General features: G+C 37.2%; 1 protein-coding gene across 1 annotated transcript in view; it reads right to left on the minus strand.

Annotated features, from left to right (window-relative positions):
* LOC131062742 (uncharacterized protein At1g01500) overlaps nucleotides 1-16,407 on the minus strand; it is a 29,390-nt gene extending 12,983 nt beyond the window's left edge. Inside the window, exon 1 of the mRNA XM_057996468.2 lies at nucleotides 15,334-16,407. Coding sequence (XP_057852451.2) covers nucleotides 15,334-16,005 — 672 coding nt within the window. The 5' untranslated portion in view covers nucleotides 16,006-16,407. The remainder of the gene's footprint in view (nucleotides 1-15,333) is intronic.
* Between the last annotated feature and the right edge of the window lie 1,003 nt (nucleotides 16,408-17,410).

A 17,410-nucleotide genomic window follows, 5' to 3' on the forward strand; every position in this document is an offset into this window, starting at 1 on the left:
AAGCAAATGTTGAAGGATATCAGAGTTATCTATGATGAGCCTACTATCATATACTGTGACAATTCCAATGCTATAAATATGTCAAAGAATACGGTGCAACATTCAAAGACTAAACATGTATCAATCAAGTATCATTTCTTGAGAGAAAAAGTCAATGAAGAGGAAGTGAAGCTAGAATATGTGTCTACAAAGGAACAAATTGTCGATATTTTCATTAAGCCTTTGCCTACAGATACTGTAATGTCCCTACTAGTTAGAGATCATTAACCTGCAAAATAGATTGTTAGAATACAACAAACATATATATATATATATATATATATATATATATATATATATATATATATATATATAATCTAAATTACAATCTAACTTTAAAATACTTACTTAACATAATCACAACTTTTATCTAATAAAAAGGATACGATTGCCATACGAAAGTATGTCCTTAGGTGGCCGTGAAGCTCGCCTTCTTGGAACCCATCTTGGTTCCAAGCCCTCCAAGAAGTCGAAGGTGAATTCGACTCCTATCTTGAATGTAATTTCTTACATCCAAGCCCTCCAGGAAATCGAAGGTTAATTCGACTCCTGTCTTGGGTGTAACCTCTTACACCCAAGCCATCCAAGGAAGACCCTATGTCAATTCCTTGCCTTGGATGATGCATCCCATCATCCAAGTCCTTAGAGGGGACCGGCCAGATCCGTCTCTTCTCGGATGAACTTAGTCAACGAAGCCATATATATGCATATAGATATTCAGTATATACTGCCTACCAGGGATTATCATAATCCCTCCATTAGGCTAAGGGAATTTCTTCCCTATAACCTTCATCATATAATCACATTAATATTACATTTTATAATTCATTACTGTTTTCCATTCCAGAATTTACGTCTTCATTTACATATTCTTTAATCTTTCTAATGATCCTAAATATACATACATATTCTACATAGATTCCTATCTTTATTGCTACATTCATATAAGTAATCATTAGAGATATATGTATTCATAAAAATGCATTAATATATATGTGTGTGTGCGGCACACATGTCCACACACATATATACCTTAAGACTTCTTAACCCCTCTTACTTGTACGCAGATTGTAGCCTACGGTTGGAGTTCGCACTGTAGATGTCGCTTGCAGATTGGGAGGCATACCACAAAGAACACAAATGTTACTTCCTGTAACTTGATAACTATTCTGATCTAATCTTATCAATGGTGATGTCACTAGATGTTTTTGATTCCTTCCCTTTATATCTCTCAATTTGAGGGAGAGGTCACACCTCTTCATCATGTATGCCCTTTGGCAAGAGACATACCCTTTCACCATTAGCACCCTTTGAAAGAGTGTAACTCTTCATTATTTCTACCATTTGAAAGGGACACAACCTTTCATAATCAGATCTGCACTTATTATTTAAATCAAATCTGCACTTCTCATCACCCAATTCATCCCCCCTCTCAAATGAGGTTTTCTTCTCCCTTCTATATATCATTGTTGAGGGAGTCACAACGTTTCCTTTCATGTCTTTTGACTTTTCATTAACTTAATTAATTTTTTATTAATCATTATTAATTATATCATTTTATATTTTAATTTTATTATTATTATTTATTATTAAATTCTATTTCAAAGTGGAGATATTATAGATACATTTGTCTACTTAAGAGACAAGTTAGGGGTATCTACCCCTCCTGATGAGAACTAGATGCATTGAGTTGCATCAATCCGGTGGACTTCACAGTTTTATCCTTTTGTCTGGATTGATGAGTTGGTGTTGCTACTCTGCTGGAGTAGTCAGTGTGTTTAAGGAGAGAATCATGATTTGTTTATCAAAGGGGGAGAGTAAGTTTGGTTTTTTGTTTTGAAGACCTTTGTCATTGATGTCAAAGGGGGGGAGAAGCATGTGAAAAACTGTTTTATCTGCCTGATCTTAGGGGTAGTTTGTTGGTGATCTATTTTCTTTATTTCCATTGATTTTTTTCACATTCATATGTTGCCATCAATGCCAAAGGGGGAGATTGTTGGACATTGTTGCTACTTGGATATGGCGTTGTCATTGATGTGAACATATTCTTGTGATTTATTGCTTCGGTGATTGCAGATTGGTTTATTGGGATCATGGTTCGGTGTATGGAGTATTTATAGTATCAGTACATCTTTTTGTATTGGTTTCAGTGATCTGAGAAGCTTATTTGAACATATCATATGCTCTGGTTTGTAGTTTGGTTTTTCTGATCAATGCTTTACAGAGTTCGATATTTCCTCTGGTATATTCCGGTGTATCAGATCTTGAGATATGATTTTGGGAGATTGTTTGGGATGTTCTTTTGTATCTTCATTTCAGACAGATCGTGATTAGGTGCTCCGCAAGTTATCTTTCTTCGTGACAGTTGTTGTTGTTTGAGTATTCTTGAGGTTCAGATGTTGATCGATGAAGATTTGACAAGTGGTGTTGGTACAACTGTTACTGATGATTCTAATGTGTTTCCTGGTGTTTCCTAATTATGTCCTATTTGTTTTGATGATCTGCATTGATCGTTGTGCAATTTTTTGGTGGTTTTCATGAATCGGTGATGTTCTTCGTGTTATGCGGTATTCTTGGTGGTGTAGCATGTTGTGGTTGATCTTGGCGTGATTTCCGATGGTGTTGCGTATTTGGGGATTTGATTTAGGTCCATGTTATGTCATGTATATCATTATATTGGTTTGGTAGTCGATCTTTGTATCATGTAATGTAATTTTGTAATTAGGTGTTGAGGGTTTAGCCAACCTTGTTGTCAAGGTTGATGAATTGTATAAATAGGTGATAAAAGTCATGTCATTTGAGAAAAAGTGTAGTGTTTGCATTATCAGAGAATGATGTATGTGCGAACAAAGGAATTCATCCTTTGGTGTGATTGAGCAGAGTCTTGGTGGGTTGCAGAGCAGACATATGTGCTTAACCAGAACTGTCATCAGGCATTAGCAAATGCTATTATTGCAGTTCATTTGATTCTGGATTGTTGTCCAAATATTTTTAAGTCAGTGAGACTTCCTTGTAAGGTAGTGAACCTTCCCTGAGGATTGTAGCCTTTCGGGTTATTATATTTGAGCAGTGAGCCTGAATGCAGGTGCATTCCCCATTGTAATATTTACACATACTACTGTAGAGTATCATCTTATTGTGGGTAGGTCCCCACCGTGGTTTTTCCCTTAACCAAGTTTTCCACATCAAAATCTTGGTGTTGTGTGTTGTGTTGTTAATTTGCTTATCCTTGTTGTTACTGCACTTTATCATATTTGTGATTGTGATTAAGTTTGTTCTTCCGGTGAAAACTGATTAACCACCCCCCCCCCCCTCCCCCCTCTCAGTTTTCCTTCATTGTTGTTGCCAACAGCCATATCATGTGTTTCAAATGCCACAAGGATGGCCACTATTCTTCTCAGTATCCTAAGAAGAAAAAGGGGAAGAACAAGCATTAGAAGTAATTTGCACGGAGTGTAGAAGCTCAATAGTGAATGAGCTTTGATCCAAGCTCAAGACAACCTTCTCCATGGTATCATGCTTACCAAAAACACTATTTCTACTGTAGGGTGATAACTGTACAGCAGAGCATCAAGACTCTTGTTCTTCAATAAAAAGGTTTTCAGATGACTTTAGAAGTAGAAAGCAAGTATATAAGTAGATCTTGGTGATGATGCCAGATATCTTGTTATGGAAACTAAAACTATTACTTTTTTCATGCCTTTAGGTTATGTTCTTAAATTTCATGATGTCCTATATATTTCTAGATTAACAAAAAACTTACTTTTAGTTTCAGCCATGACAGATTTCATGTGGGGCTGAGTTTGATAATCAGCAAGATGTCATCAAAAATTGCAACCAAGAACCTAGTCAAGTATTGGCTAGAGGTATGTGAGAGGGTGGTCTTTATAGGTTGATTGTTAATTTGATCAAACAGAAAGCCTTGACACATGACAATAACAAATCATGTGAGCTTTGGCACAAGATACTTGATCACTTACACTATGGAGCTCTACCTCTCTCAAGGGATACTTCAAGATGGAAATGACTAGAGTGTGCAAGAGTTGCATAGTTGACAAGCACACCAATGCTACTTTCCTAGTAATGAGCACAAATCAAGGGGGATTCTTGATCTGGTTCATTCAATTATATATGGAACTATATCAGTAGCTGCATTGGAAGGAAACATTACTATGTCTCATTCATTGATAATTCTTCAAAGAAAATCTAGATTTACTTCATGAAGACCAAAGATGAGATCGTCAGAAAATTTCAAGAGTTCAAAGCTCTTGTGGAGAATCAGATAAGAAGGAAATTAAGTTTTTTTAATTTTGACAATGGAGGCAATTATATCTCAAAGGAATTTTATGTTTTTTTTAAAGATACAGGGATCAAGAGAGAGCTCAACAAAATAGAGTTGAAGAGAGGAAGACCAGGTCCATTATAGAGACAACAAAGGTTATGATTGATGACTTAGATTTTACTTATGTTTCTTTGGGCAAAGGCATACAATTGTGTTGCGTATATATTAAACATGTGTTCTTCATAGGGTGTTGAAGGACAAGACTCCAAAGGAAGGTTTCATAGCAGAGAAACCTAATTTTTCTTATTTTCAAGTGTTTGGGAGTCCTGTTCACATTTATGCGCTAGAAGAGAAAATGACTAAGTTTGAAACCTTTAGTTTGAAGGGTATCTTTGTAAGATATAGTAAGCCTTCCAAGGCTTACAAGGTCTATGTTCTGTCACAAAAAAAGATACAACTGAGTCAAGACAAAAACATATGATGAGGATGTTTAGTCTTGTAAGTCTCAAGAGCCTCCCATGGAAGTTGAATAAAAGTGAGCAAGTTATTCCAAATTTTGATCAGAGGAACACAACTGTACCAACTGCAGATCAACAAAGTTCTAGTCTAACAGTGAATACCTTTGTGCTAACTAAAACAGCCAAGAAGAAGTCAAGATGGCTTATTTAGACATTATAGGAGACGCAAAAACAAATTGGGGCACTGAAAACTTGTTTCAAAGTGAATCATCCACCTAAGAAGTTTCCAAGTTATTTTGCATTAATGACTTCCATCATTGATGTAGAACCTTCTAATTTTGAGAAGACAAAACTCAAAGTAGATACAGCAAGATGTCATGATTGGGGAATATAACTCCATTATTTCAAATGATGTTTGGGAGATTGTGTCAAGATCAAATGGAAAGTCAGTGATTGATTCAAAGTAGTTGTACAAAGTGAAACATGCAACAAATAGGAGTAGGAAAGTTCAAGGTTAGATTTGTGGCACAAGAGTTCTCTTAGAAAGAGGGAATCAACAATGATATGACTTTTGCTCTTGCATCTCCTTTTGCTTGGTGTTTATATCAAAGGGATGTAAAAAAAACTTTTCTAATGTCAACATAAAGCAAGAAATATATATAAATCAGCCAAGAGGATTTGAGATGCATGGGCAAGAAACCCTGTATATAGGCTGAAGAAGGCCCCATATGGGCTCAAGCAAGCACCTTGTGCTTGTTCCTCATGAAGTGATGAATTTATTAAATTTGGGTTTAACTAAAACTATGGCAAACCCCAATCCTTATTATCTATTTGATAAATCTAATTTGTTAGTTTCAATCATGTATGCAGATGACCTTATTCTTACAGGAAATAACGATAAGTTCATAGGATGGTGCAATGAGTTGGCATCCAAATTTGATATGAAGGATATTAGTCCTAGACACTATTTCTTCGGTATTGAAGTGTGGCAAGGTGCAAGACAAATCTTCCTAAGTCAAGAGAAGTACATAGTGGAGATTCTAAAGAGATTTCTGATGATGGAGCCCCTTATCATACCACTCCTATGATTACAAATCTTCAGTTTACTAAAATTTTAGAATCAAAGTTGGTAGATCATTTTGTTTATAAGCATTTGATAGGTTTTGTCATGAACTTTGTAAATACTAGACCTACTATTTTCTTTATAGTAAATACATTGAGTCAACATATGATTGAGCTAAGGCCTATTCACTGGAATACTGGAAAAGAAGTGCTTTGAAACTTGACGGGCACAATTCATTATGGGTTGAGGCATGTTGAAGATAAATAATTTATATCATATAGCTTTGCAGATTCAGACTAGGAAGGTGATGCTAGTGCTAAAAAGAGCACTTTAGGTTTATGTTTCAACTTGGCGTTAGGCATGATATCTTGGTTCATCAAGAACCAAGTTGTAGTAGCATTAAGTTCAGTTGAATTTGTAATGAACCTTTGTTGTACCTACCTTGCCTTTCTGATAATTAGGGCCTGATCTATCCACCAAGGTTGGATTTAGGGCCACAAAAGGAAATTACGGTTTCCTGCAACATTTAGATATTTTATTTTATGTCAGTAGTAATATTAGATCGGTGGCATAATTATTGCAGCACAAAATACATACACGACCCATTCTAGATTTTGAGGATTTTCCAGGTTGGCTGGGCTACCCATCCAAACCCATCCCGTCTCTTAGGGCTAATAGGGCCACCTGAGGATGGGCCCAACATACCCCTGGCTTGCACTCATTATCTTGAATGTACTAACAAACAGAGAATATCAAGAAGATAACAAATGCATACATAAAACATAGATTCATGACTATATTACTTGGTTAACATTTATCCATTATATATAAATTTGTAGGGACTAATTCATTATATTTGTGCCTAGTTGCAAAAACATGACTATCATTAATTAGTATTCCTTTTCTCTACATATTGTGTCTGGGAATGAATGAATTATTTTTATTCTTTTGTCTATCATTAAAGTGTATTTTAATGCAGCATTCTAAACCTGATATTGCAGGTTACCTATCTAGCGTGAAGATTAAATTCATTTTACTAGTGTTCCACGGGGACGCGTCCCCCCCCTTTTTGGGCGCGTCCCCCCATCAGAGACGTCTCGGGGACGGGGGAACAGGGACGCGACGTCCCTCGCCATCCCGCCACCGCCACCCAAACGCCGCCGGGACGTGGAGACGTCCCCCGCGTCTCCCAGGGAGACGTGGAGACGTCTGGGCATCTCCTAGGAGACGTCTGGGCATCTCCCGCGTTCCCACGCGAAAAAAGACACTTTTTTAAGTTTTTTTAAAACATGTGCCTTTTGGAGGGGGTTAAGGGGTAACCCTAATTGGACGTGGGCCCCACCCTACCCCCCAAAACAACACAAAAGCATGTTTATTTTGGATTTCACTCTCATTTTGGAAAACTGATTTTTTTTCCAGCAACTTGAAGAGGAGGAAATACTTGAAGAAGATTGATTGAAGGGGTGAGAAAAGTGATTGCAAGCGTGATAGGAGCTAGAAGAAGCAAGAAGAAGAGGAAGAAGAAGATTCTTCTACATTTTGGAGAGATTTTTCAAGCACAAGGTAGGGTTTTTCAACTTCTTCTTGTTTTTTTTTTGTTTTACTTTCTGATTTTCATTGTTCTATGTCATTTTTGGTTTTTTTTTTCCCTATTCATCTCAAGACTCAAAATGAGATTTGATGTTGAATCTTGAGGGCAAAATGATTCATCATTTTGCCCTCAAGATTCAACATCAAATCTCATTTTGAGATGAATAGGAAAAAAATTTAAAAATATATTGTTAAACAAGGCTGATTTTATTTTTATTTTTATTTTGTGAAATGCAGTGTCAATTTCACAATGAACTCCCAAGGCATGAGTGAAGATGACATGGAAATCCATTCTCATAGTGAGAATGATTCAAAATATGAACCTGAAAATGAGGAGGGTGACCATGGGGCTGATCTTGGAGCCCAATCTAGTTCTATGGCAAGTGCACCAGCTAGTACAGGTTGCCCTTCAGAGTTGTTGGCACCATATGCTAGGGGTCATTTTGATCCTAAGTCTCCTCTAAAACAATTTGCTTCACGAATATCAGTACAAGGCACTACATCACATTCAAGTGGGGGAACAAGGAATTGGAAGTGCAATATTTGTGACAGAGAATGGTTCGGTAGCATTAGCAGGGTGAATGCACACTTTCTGTTTTGGAGAGGAAAAGGCGTGAAACATTGTAAGTTTTTGGAGGAACCCAAAAATATACAGTACAGAATTGAGTTTAACAGGCTTTGGGGGGTTCCAGATGACACAAATATTTCAATGCCTACTACTTTGTCTGCTAGGGCATTACTTCACGACAACCAGAATGTGCCAGTGCCACATACTTATCATGCTTCGCAGGCAGGAGGAATGATGTTTGGATCTCCATCTACTTCCACTTCTATTGCTACCAAGGCTGGGAAACGTAGGTTGCATACACCACAGAGCAACCCCATTGCTGATATGTTTAATGTGCAGCTGAGAGATGAGATAGATGAATCCATTGGCAATTTCTTCTTTACCAATGGCATTCCATTTCATGTTACACGGTCTCCTTATTATAGGAAGATGATGGATATGGTGGCCAAGGGAGGACCATCTTATGTGCCACCAAGGGAGACGAAAATGAGGACCTTGATCTTGGATAAAAGCTATTCCAAGATCAATATTTTGATGGAGAAGATGAAGGCATGTTGGGTGGCATCAGGGTGCAGCATAGTTATGGATGGGTGGACGAACATTAGCCATCGTCCACTCATCAACGTCATGGTCACATGTGCAGAGGGCCCATACTTCCTTAGAGCAGTTGATTGTACAGGGCATCATAAAGATGCTGATTTCCAGTTTCAGGTCCTCAGGGAGGCTATTGAGGAGGTTGGGCCACAAAATTTGGTCCAAGTAGTGACAGATGCAGCCTATGTGTGTAGAGCAGCAGGGAGACTCGTTGAGGCAGCCTATAGACACATTTGGTGGACCCCATGTTGTGTGCATGCCATGAACAATGCACTCAAGGACATGGGGAAGATTGACTGGATTAGAGGAGTGGTCACCGATGCGAGAGATGTGCAGATGTTTATCTGCAACCACCACACTTCACATGCACTCTTCAGGACCTTCGCGAAGGAGTTCTTGAAACCAGTTGAGACTAGATATGCATCCTATTTCATTCTCTTGGAGAGAATGATTGAGTTGCAAGAGGCATTGCAACTCATGGTTATGACTAATGAGTGGAATAGGTGGGCTGAGGCCAAGACAGAGCAGGGGAGAAGGGTGAAGGAGATAGTGAAGAGTGATGTGTTTTGGACTGATGCAAAATACATTGTCTCCATCATTTCTCCAGTATTCCAGGTGATCAGATATGGGGATGGGGATGCACCTAACCTTGGAGAGGTGTATGAGTGCATTGACTCTATGCTTGACCAGATGAGGGCTGCTGTGCGAGTGAAGGACCCCTCTCTAGCATTCTACAATGAGCAAATCCGGCCTATCATTCAGAGTAGATGGGAAGAGTTGAACACTCCTTTGCATATGGCTGCCTTTGCCTTGAATCCTAAGTGGTACAAGGCTAGACCGGGTAGAATGACACCGATTGAGGATGATGAGGTGAAGGCGGGTTTCTTTAGGTACATAGAGAAGATGTTTGATTCCAGAGATGCCGGCACAATGCGCACTAAGTGGGGAAGATTTGCCACTCTTAGAGGTTATTCAGATGTGGCAAAGATGGATATAGACACTATGGCACAGGAGGACCCACTTTTGTGGTGGACTTGTCATGGCCCGAAATCTTTGACCACCACTCTAGCCATCTGTCTGCTATCCCAGGTTTCCAGTTCTTCAGCTGCTGAGAGGAACTGGTCTACATATAGCTTCATCCACTCTCTTAAGAGGAACAGACTTACCTCTAAGAGAGCAGAGAAGCTTGTGGCTGTACACAGTGCTTTGCGTCTCATAGACCGCAAGACACTCGTGTACAAGGAGAGTCCAGCGGCACGATGGGATGTAGAGCCAGAGGAGCCTTCACAGATTGATGAGGATGATCCTACCACTTCAGATACAGGGCTAGTTGGTGTGAGCTTGAGGGACCTTGATCTTCAAGAGTCCAGCAGTTCCAGTGAGGAGGAGTTCGCAGATGATTAGAGGCCTCCATTAGCGACATTTTGAGTTTTGTCATTTTGTCTTTGACTCTAGTCTCTTTTGTAATGCTATTGCTACACGTATTTGTATTTGGCTACTCATTGTAATGATGAATTATGTAATCATCTTTATTATTATAGACTTTGCAATGGCATCAGATATTCATATTTTCGTTTTCCTTTTTCGATATTCATATGATAGAAATGAGAAATCTCCAATTTGACAATTTCATTTGTCAAATTTTATTTAGCATTTAGCAATTAGTATTACTAATCTAAGTAATCTTGGTATTTCCTATAGTTTCATTTGAAATCTAATTCTTATACTGTTATACTGTTATACATCTTTTCAAAACTAGTTTTTCAAGTACTATATGTATATATATGAGCACCACCACCCCGCCACCCCCCCCGCCGCCGTCCCCTCGCCGTCCCCAAATTTAGGCCCTTGGCCCCCCCGTCTCGGAAACGCGTCCCCCTCGTCCCCCCGTCCCGCCGTCCCGAACGCCCGTGGAACACTGCATTTTACCCTTTTGTACATTATAAATGTGCTTAGTTCATTTGGTAAGACATTTTTAGGCATGGAACCGATTTAGCAAATTAATCTGGGTCACTAGTTAAATTATATTAATTACTGTTATATGAGGAATGAAAACAGTTTTAATACAACTGGCACAAAACATACTTCAACATTTCGACATTTAAGCGGATTGGCCTGGGGACGTACCAGCCTACTAGTGATGGGAAGGAATGCTTACTAGGCGCTGGTTCTTCATCGCTGGGAAGAACCAGCGACTAGCCCTTTTACATCGTCTGCTGACTGATGCATTCCCCAGACAATCCTCATGGTTGTCTAGGCATCATAAATTATGAAAACTGAAATAAATATTATTACTGAGTAACGAAGTTACCTGTTGGATGCTTCTCCTTGTCCTTCTCTCCTTGTCACTCCCTCTCTTGTGTTTCCTTGGGGTGCGCTTTATACCTCTTTGAAACCACGCGATTCCCTTTGAAACGTGGTGTCTATTCCGGAGGTGGCTTGGGAATGGACGAATCCTTTCATTACTATTTAAGATAAAATGTATTTTCAGTGGTAAAAATAATTTATGTATTGAATATATATATATTTATGTACATGTATTGTTTAATGTTTCTAATCATTGCCTGCTGTCTACATGGGAATATGACAGAATTCAAAGTACATAGCAACTTATTTTGTTAGTTGGGAGGCTATGTAGCTTTGCAAGTTGATAGCATAAATTACTGATTAAATGTTAGAGCCAACAATATTGTACTGTGACAATTGAAGTAGCTTCAAACTTTCTGAGAATCCAGTGTTTCGTGATTGCTCCAAGCATATAGACATTTGGTATCATTTCTTTAGAGACACTGCTCAAAAGGAGCAATAGTTCTTCAATATGTACCTACAAATGGATTGGTTGTAAACATTTTGTCTAAGCCCCTAACAAAAGGGGATTTTGGGAGATTGACAGAGAGATTGGGTTTGATGGAGAACACCTTCCTTGCAAAGAGGGAGTGTTAGCTTTTTCTGTTTTGCTGTTGTTATCTTACAGTTGGGTGCTGAAAGCAGCTTTTAAGTTTTAGTTTTAGTTTTAGTTTTGTTTTGTTTTCTATTTTTTAGCTGTGCATTGGAACTCTTGCAGCTTTTCTAGCTTTTGGTATATTTAGAGGATTTTAGATTCACGAAGATAAGCTGTTTTTTTTTCTAGAATAAAGCACTTTGTTTTCTGTTTGATTTAGCTTTTCTAGCTTTAATTTCTATCAAGCCCAGAAGATTATCATAGTCTATCAAAGAGATCATGGGCACAAAACTTAGCAGAAAGAAAACAATATAGAACATAGAATAAAAATATCTGAATAGAGTTTGAGTGTAATCTAATTTCAATCTAAGTGGTTGTTGTTTGCAGCAGTTTGTGTTTACAGGTTATCATACTCAGATCTGCTGTTTTCAAGTTTCAGTTTGTAGTTGGGATTATTCTCTAAGTGCAGAATCTGCTTACTGCGATCTGATTTTCAATGATGTTAAGATTGGTCACTTAGAATGTCATGCATTAGATTGAGTATACATCACAATTAGACCTTTCATTTGAATAATGATCTTGGTTCCTAAAGTTGAAATCACTGTGTATAAACCAACAGGGCTGAAGGGGGAGTAAAAGTATAAGAATTAATTTCTATAGGAAAATTAAATGCATATATATAGGCGAACGCACCATGTAGCCATTCTGGCATCTAATAAGCATACACATGTAGAACTAGTAAAACAATAAGGAAATGGTAAGCAAAGCATTAGCATTTCTTACTTTAAGACTGGTTGTTGCGGCTACATTTGACTAATTACTTTCTAAGGCTGGTTGTTGTGGCCACATTTGTCTTTGGAGTTTGCTTGATATGCATAAGTGCTCACTCTGCTTCAACAAATATTTTCTTCTTAAGGCTTAAGTAAGTCATTTATAAATTCATTCCAAAATGTACTAAGAGACAACTATTTTCCTATGTATTTTTTTCCCTGTCATATTGGTTTCATTGGTTGTGGCAAGAAAAGAGCCCTGTGGTTTGAAGTGCATAGCAAAGCAAGAAGATTCTTGAAATATTGAACTTTAGAGTCTTGGAACATACAGGCTTCAACCTCAGCCAGACTGCCCATAGATACTGTAATTCAATCCCAAACAAGACACTTTTGGAAGACAGAAGTGTATAGATAAAACACAGAAGTTTCGACATACACATTTTGAAAATGACAACCTGTGGAAAAATCTAAATTTAGATATATTTCTAGTAACATTGCTACTCTCCAAATATGATGCCTATAGCAGCTTCTATAATAATTTTTCCAAAAATACTTCAAATTGTAGCATTTATGGCAAAGTTGCAGAGCCCTATAGGTATCCCCAGTTTTCATGAAGCGTTTCTTGAAAACAGGAAGGATCCAATAACTTATTCTTGCCTCCAGATACTTAGCAAATATAATCACTGGCACTGACTAATCATTTGCAAGTCATTCATATTCCTAATAGAAAGGAGGATCTAAACCCCACTGCATTAATGTTTGCAGTTATAATTCAAGCATATCCAAAATTAAAATCATAAGTTCGTGACTACTTGACATGAAGTGAAGCAAAAATCAAATACTTTCACTGGCAGATGAATCTTGATATTGACTTTTAGCATCGTGTCTTTCCTCAATCACATTTTGCTTGCGATTACCATGGTTGAATGTATCTGATCATAGATTAATCTATTTATTCAAACAATAATAAATTTTATCTGATGTAGTTCTTTGAAGGAATCATTCAAATGGATCTATCATTTGCTTGTAGGTAAGTCTTCATCTTTTAATTGTGCTGGCAATATTGCTTGCTACTTTGTAACAAACAAGCTTATGGCATCTGTTATATTTTTCCTACAAATGTCTAGTTGCAAAGACTACAATTGGCCAATAACATTCCATAATTTTAAGAGTTTCGACATCTTGCATGTTTAATACAACTTTTAATATTCTTTCACTAATAAATACAAGTAATGGCATCCTACACAATAGAAATACAACAAAAAATAATTATAACTTCTGATATCTCAGTTGCTATGTTTTGTTAGTTCACATCATTATCCCATTTTTTGTGCCACTCCTCTAATGCCTTCTCATTTCAAACATGTGATAGAAGCAAATATTGGCTCAAATCATTTTTAACATCTAGAACAGGCTTATGGTTAATAGATTTGTAACAAAATACACCTTGGTCAATAGAAGAAAAAAATATTCATGGTATGAGGACTTCAAAGATTTTCCAAAGCCAAGATTAAGGTCTAGGTACTTTGAAGTGTGATTGTTACAGATTGTATTTTGCCTAAATAAGATCCTAGATAAGTGCAATACAGAGTGCCTGAAAGAATGCTTATGGAATTGTGTAGAAAATATGATTGGGGCATATGAACAAATGGTTATTAACTTAAGAATCTGCAGTCCAGGAGTGAGCAGCCATGATAGAAAGTCAACTGGCTTATGGTGAACTTTATAAGAGCCATGCATTCATTAAGAGGACCCTTTGGCTTCTTAAAATTATGGAGGTCCTATTGTTTTTTATCAAGATTTCTTATAGATCACAAACTTATTACACAAAGTTACTAAAGATTCTTTCCTTGTTTCTCCTTAAGGCTGTAACAGCATGCAACAAAACGCCTGAGTATATATGAAAACGCCTTTCACCTAGTAGCAGAAATATTCAAATGAGAAACAGCAGGAACTTTGTACATTTGAATAGAAGTCAAACCCCTAGCACAATTCAAAAGAAGCAAGCTACAACTTTATTTCAACTTGTTAGCAAAATGATGAAAAAGACTTGGAAGCACTGCAAATGCAATGAAAAGATCTTCCCACCAAAGTTGTAAAATATCTCATGGTCTACAACATCAACAGATTTAAAGAGTGCATAAGAGCGATCAACTGATGCTCTGATGAAGCTTTATGGTTCTTATTTAAGTCATGCTCACTCCATTCCACATACTTCTTTGTTTTTCTGTAAAATATGCTTCACTGTGTGTGTTTGTGTGTGTATATTGCAGCATACCATTCCAATCCTTTTCTCAACCAGCCCTACGTATTAGCTTGGCAAACCTTAAAATGGTTGTGCAACTTCGTGTGTCTAGAGTTTCTCAATGAACTAGAAAGCTAGTACAATATGAAGAAAAAGCGAGTAGGTTGTGTTGGAGGAATGTTTGCTCTGGTCTTCTGGCAATGTGTTAATTGATAAGCGAAATATTAATCAAATCTAGTGATTAAAAACGTAATTCCTAATTCACAAAGAAGTCAATGTCCAACAAGGCAGAGACGTGGAGGGAAGTGAGGTGTTTAACACCATAAGGAAGGAATCCATTTCCATGGTGTAAGGGTGCTTTATAACACACATCATTCGAACTGACGAACAAATGCTGCATAAATAAAGAATCCAGAGCTGAACCTAGGTTGTCATGCTGTACACATTGCAACATATAGTCAACATAACACCACATACCTCTATATGACTTAAACTCGAAACTTGATGAGCATACACTGTTTATAAAAGGCTAAGAAAGGGACTGCAATTCCCAACAAACCTAGATGCAATTCTTGAATCTCACTTAGTCATTTATCTTGTCCAGACCATTTACGCCTCAGTAACCTGATGCCAAGGATGCATAAATTATACAAAGCTCATGTTTCTATAAACAACAGACTCATGGCACACAAATGTCCTTCTGCACTCAGCATCCCAATAAAACCGCATCAAACATCTGAACACTTATAAAGTAGTAAAGACTTAAACATGAAATCAACATACCTGAAACAAAGCATCCCTCCTCGCTCTACTCTCACAAGTTTTTTTGATTTCCTCATCTTCTGCGATAGCAACCAAACAGGGTCTCCCTGCACCCTCTCTCTCTCCAACATTTCTCCTGCAGACAAGTTCAAGTCTCTTTGTGAAAATAACAGGTCTCTCAAAGGAACAACCAGCAACATAGACCTCCATCACAGGAGTAGAATCACTCCAAGGTCTCAGCTCAGAACTCCTCCTCAAGGACACCCAATCTACCAATCTAAATGCTGCGGAGCAATCCATGCTCCACTCCAACTCCTCATCCTTTTCAAAATCCTCAATCCCGGTGTACAATCTCTCCAGCTTCGCACATATCACCAAAGATTCCTTATAATAAACCTCAAATCTCAGGAGCCCTGTTGTCCTAACACTGTCTGTACTTACATATGTAACTTCATCACTTTCTTCATCAATCCTATCTCTTTGCAGAACAGAAGCAACAATCTCAGAATGAGCAATATGCTCCCCGTTTACTTCAAGCCCAACTGAAAAATCTCTAGGAAGAAGATGCAATGATAAAAACTGTGGACATTTTTGAAATGGGCATGAGCTCATTCTCACATAGAATACTCTCAGATCCAACCAGTTTTTATCTATGCATTTTTCCTGCAAATTAATAACTTGAGAAGTTTTCATCTTTTGTTAATCGAGAAAATAAAGGATTTCTATAAAACATTACAGAAAAGATTCATGTCAAAAATGTAATGAGCTTGGTGGGAAGATGGCAAAAGGTTCTAGAGAACTGATTGAAAGAGGGCGAGCTTTAAAACTATACGTCCACGTAGCTGCTGATCCACATGGTTAATCTGAGTACCCCAACATGCACGGATTCCTCATGATTTGACAGAGCTAATCCTAGGAGTCATACCACAAATTGGGGATTCAAACTCAGTAATCTATGCCACACCTGTTGCTGAATTAAAACAGTTCGACAAGTTTCAAGGTATTATAAAACAGGTCGAGCATACAGGATCGTATGTAGGTAATCTTGCCTCGTGTCTAAATTCTGAATTTTGTTTTTTCTCAGTCCCTGCCATGAAAACGTGAATAAGTTTCAACAAAAAAGATTCCATTATAAATGTGTGTAAATATTTGAGTTGGGCTGTTTTTTTAATATTAAAAAATAATAATAATTAATTAAAATTAAAATTATTTTATCTAAAACATTTAAATTCTAATTTGTTAGATGAAAAATGTATTTTTTACGTTACTATTATAAAATATAAATATATTTTTTTTAATGATTGAAAGACATGAAGAAGGTGTGCACATTCGCGTTCAATGTCCTATGAGAGTTTGCAAGTAGACAATTTTTAAAATAATTTTGTTGGCTTGTATCTAGAAAAGAAGCTTGAGAGTTTCCAAATGCTCATAAAAAGGATACAATTAGAAAACTTCAAATAGGGATACTCTAGTAGAAAAGGCACTAAGCAAAATGTGCTATCATGAGCTCCAAAATAGGAGCCCAGACTATATGGAACCTATTTTTCCATTAGAGGCAATGGACTAAAGATTTTGTCTGTCATATAGTTGCAAGACCATAGGCAAATGTGGGGAAAACTAGGAACAACTTTTTGTGAGATTTGTAATTTTGAAATGCAATGTCAATATACCATTTCTAATCCTTCCACCATGGCTTACTGCATCCAATTACAATCATGTGAACAATATCCACTAGCACAAACACCATAATGACTTGAAATGATTCATGGTCTTGAAAACTAAATTTTAGCTTTGAAACTAGACTAAGTCATCCAATTTTTGGTAACTCTTGAAAAAATGTTTGAAACAAAATAAATCCCTCTATAATAGAACTTAGTAGAATGAACCCAAGGAACTTTGGTCCAGGGTCTATCTTGAAATGATCATAAGAGACCACCAAAGAGAACGAGGTTTGATAAAAAGCCCAATGTGGAAATGATTCCCATTCCAAATTAATCAAGGTTCCATAGCTTCCTAAGCTTTCCAAATGTTTTTGGTAACATATATCTCTTGAATTTGAATTAGTGTTACTATAGACACATTGATTTCTTGAATGGTG

This window comes from Cryptomeria japonica, chromosome 5 (genome assembly GCF_030272615.1).
Source record: "Cryptomeria japonica chromosome 5, Sugi_1.0, whole genome shotgun sequence".
NCBI classification, from domain to species: Eukaryota; Viridiplantae; Streptophyta; class Pinopsida; order Cupressales; family Cupressaceae; genus Cryptomeria; species Cryptomeria japonica.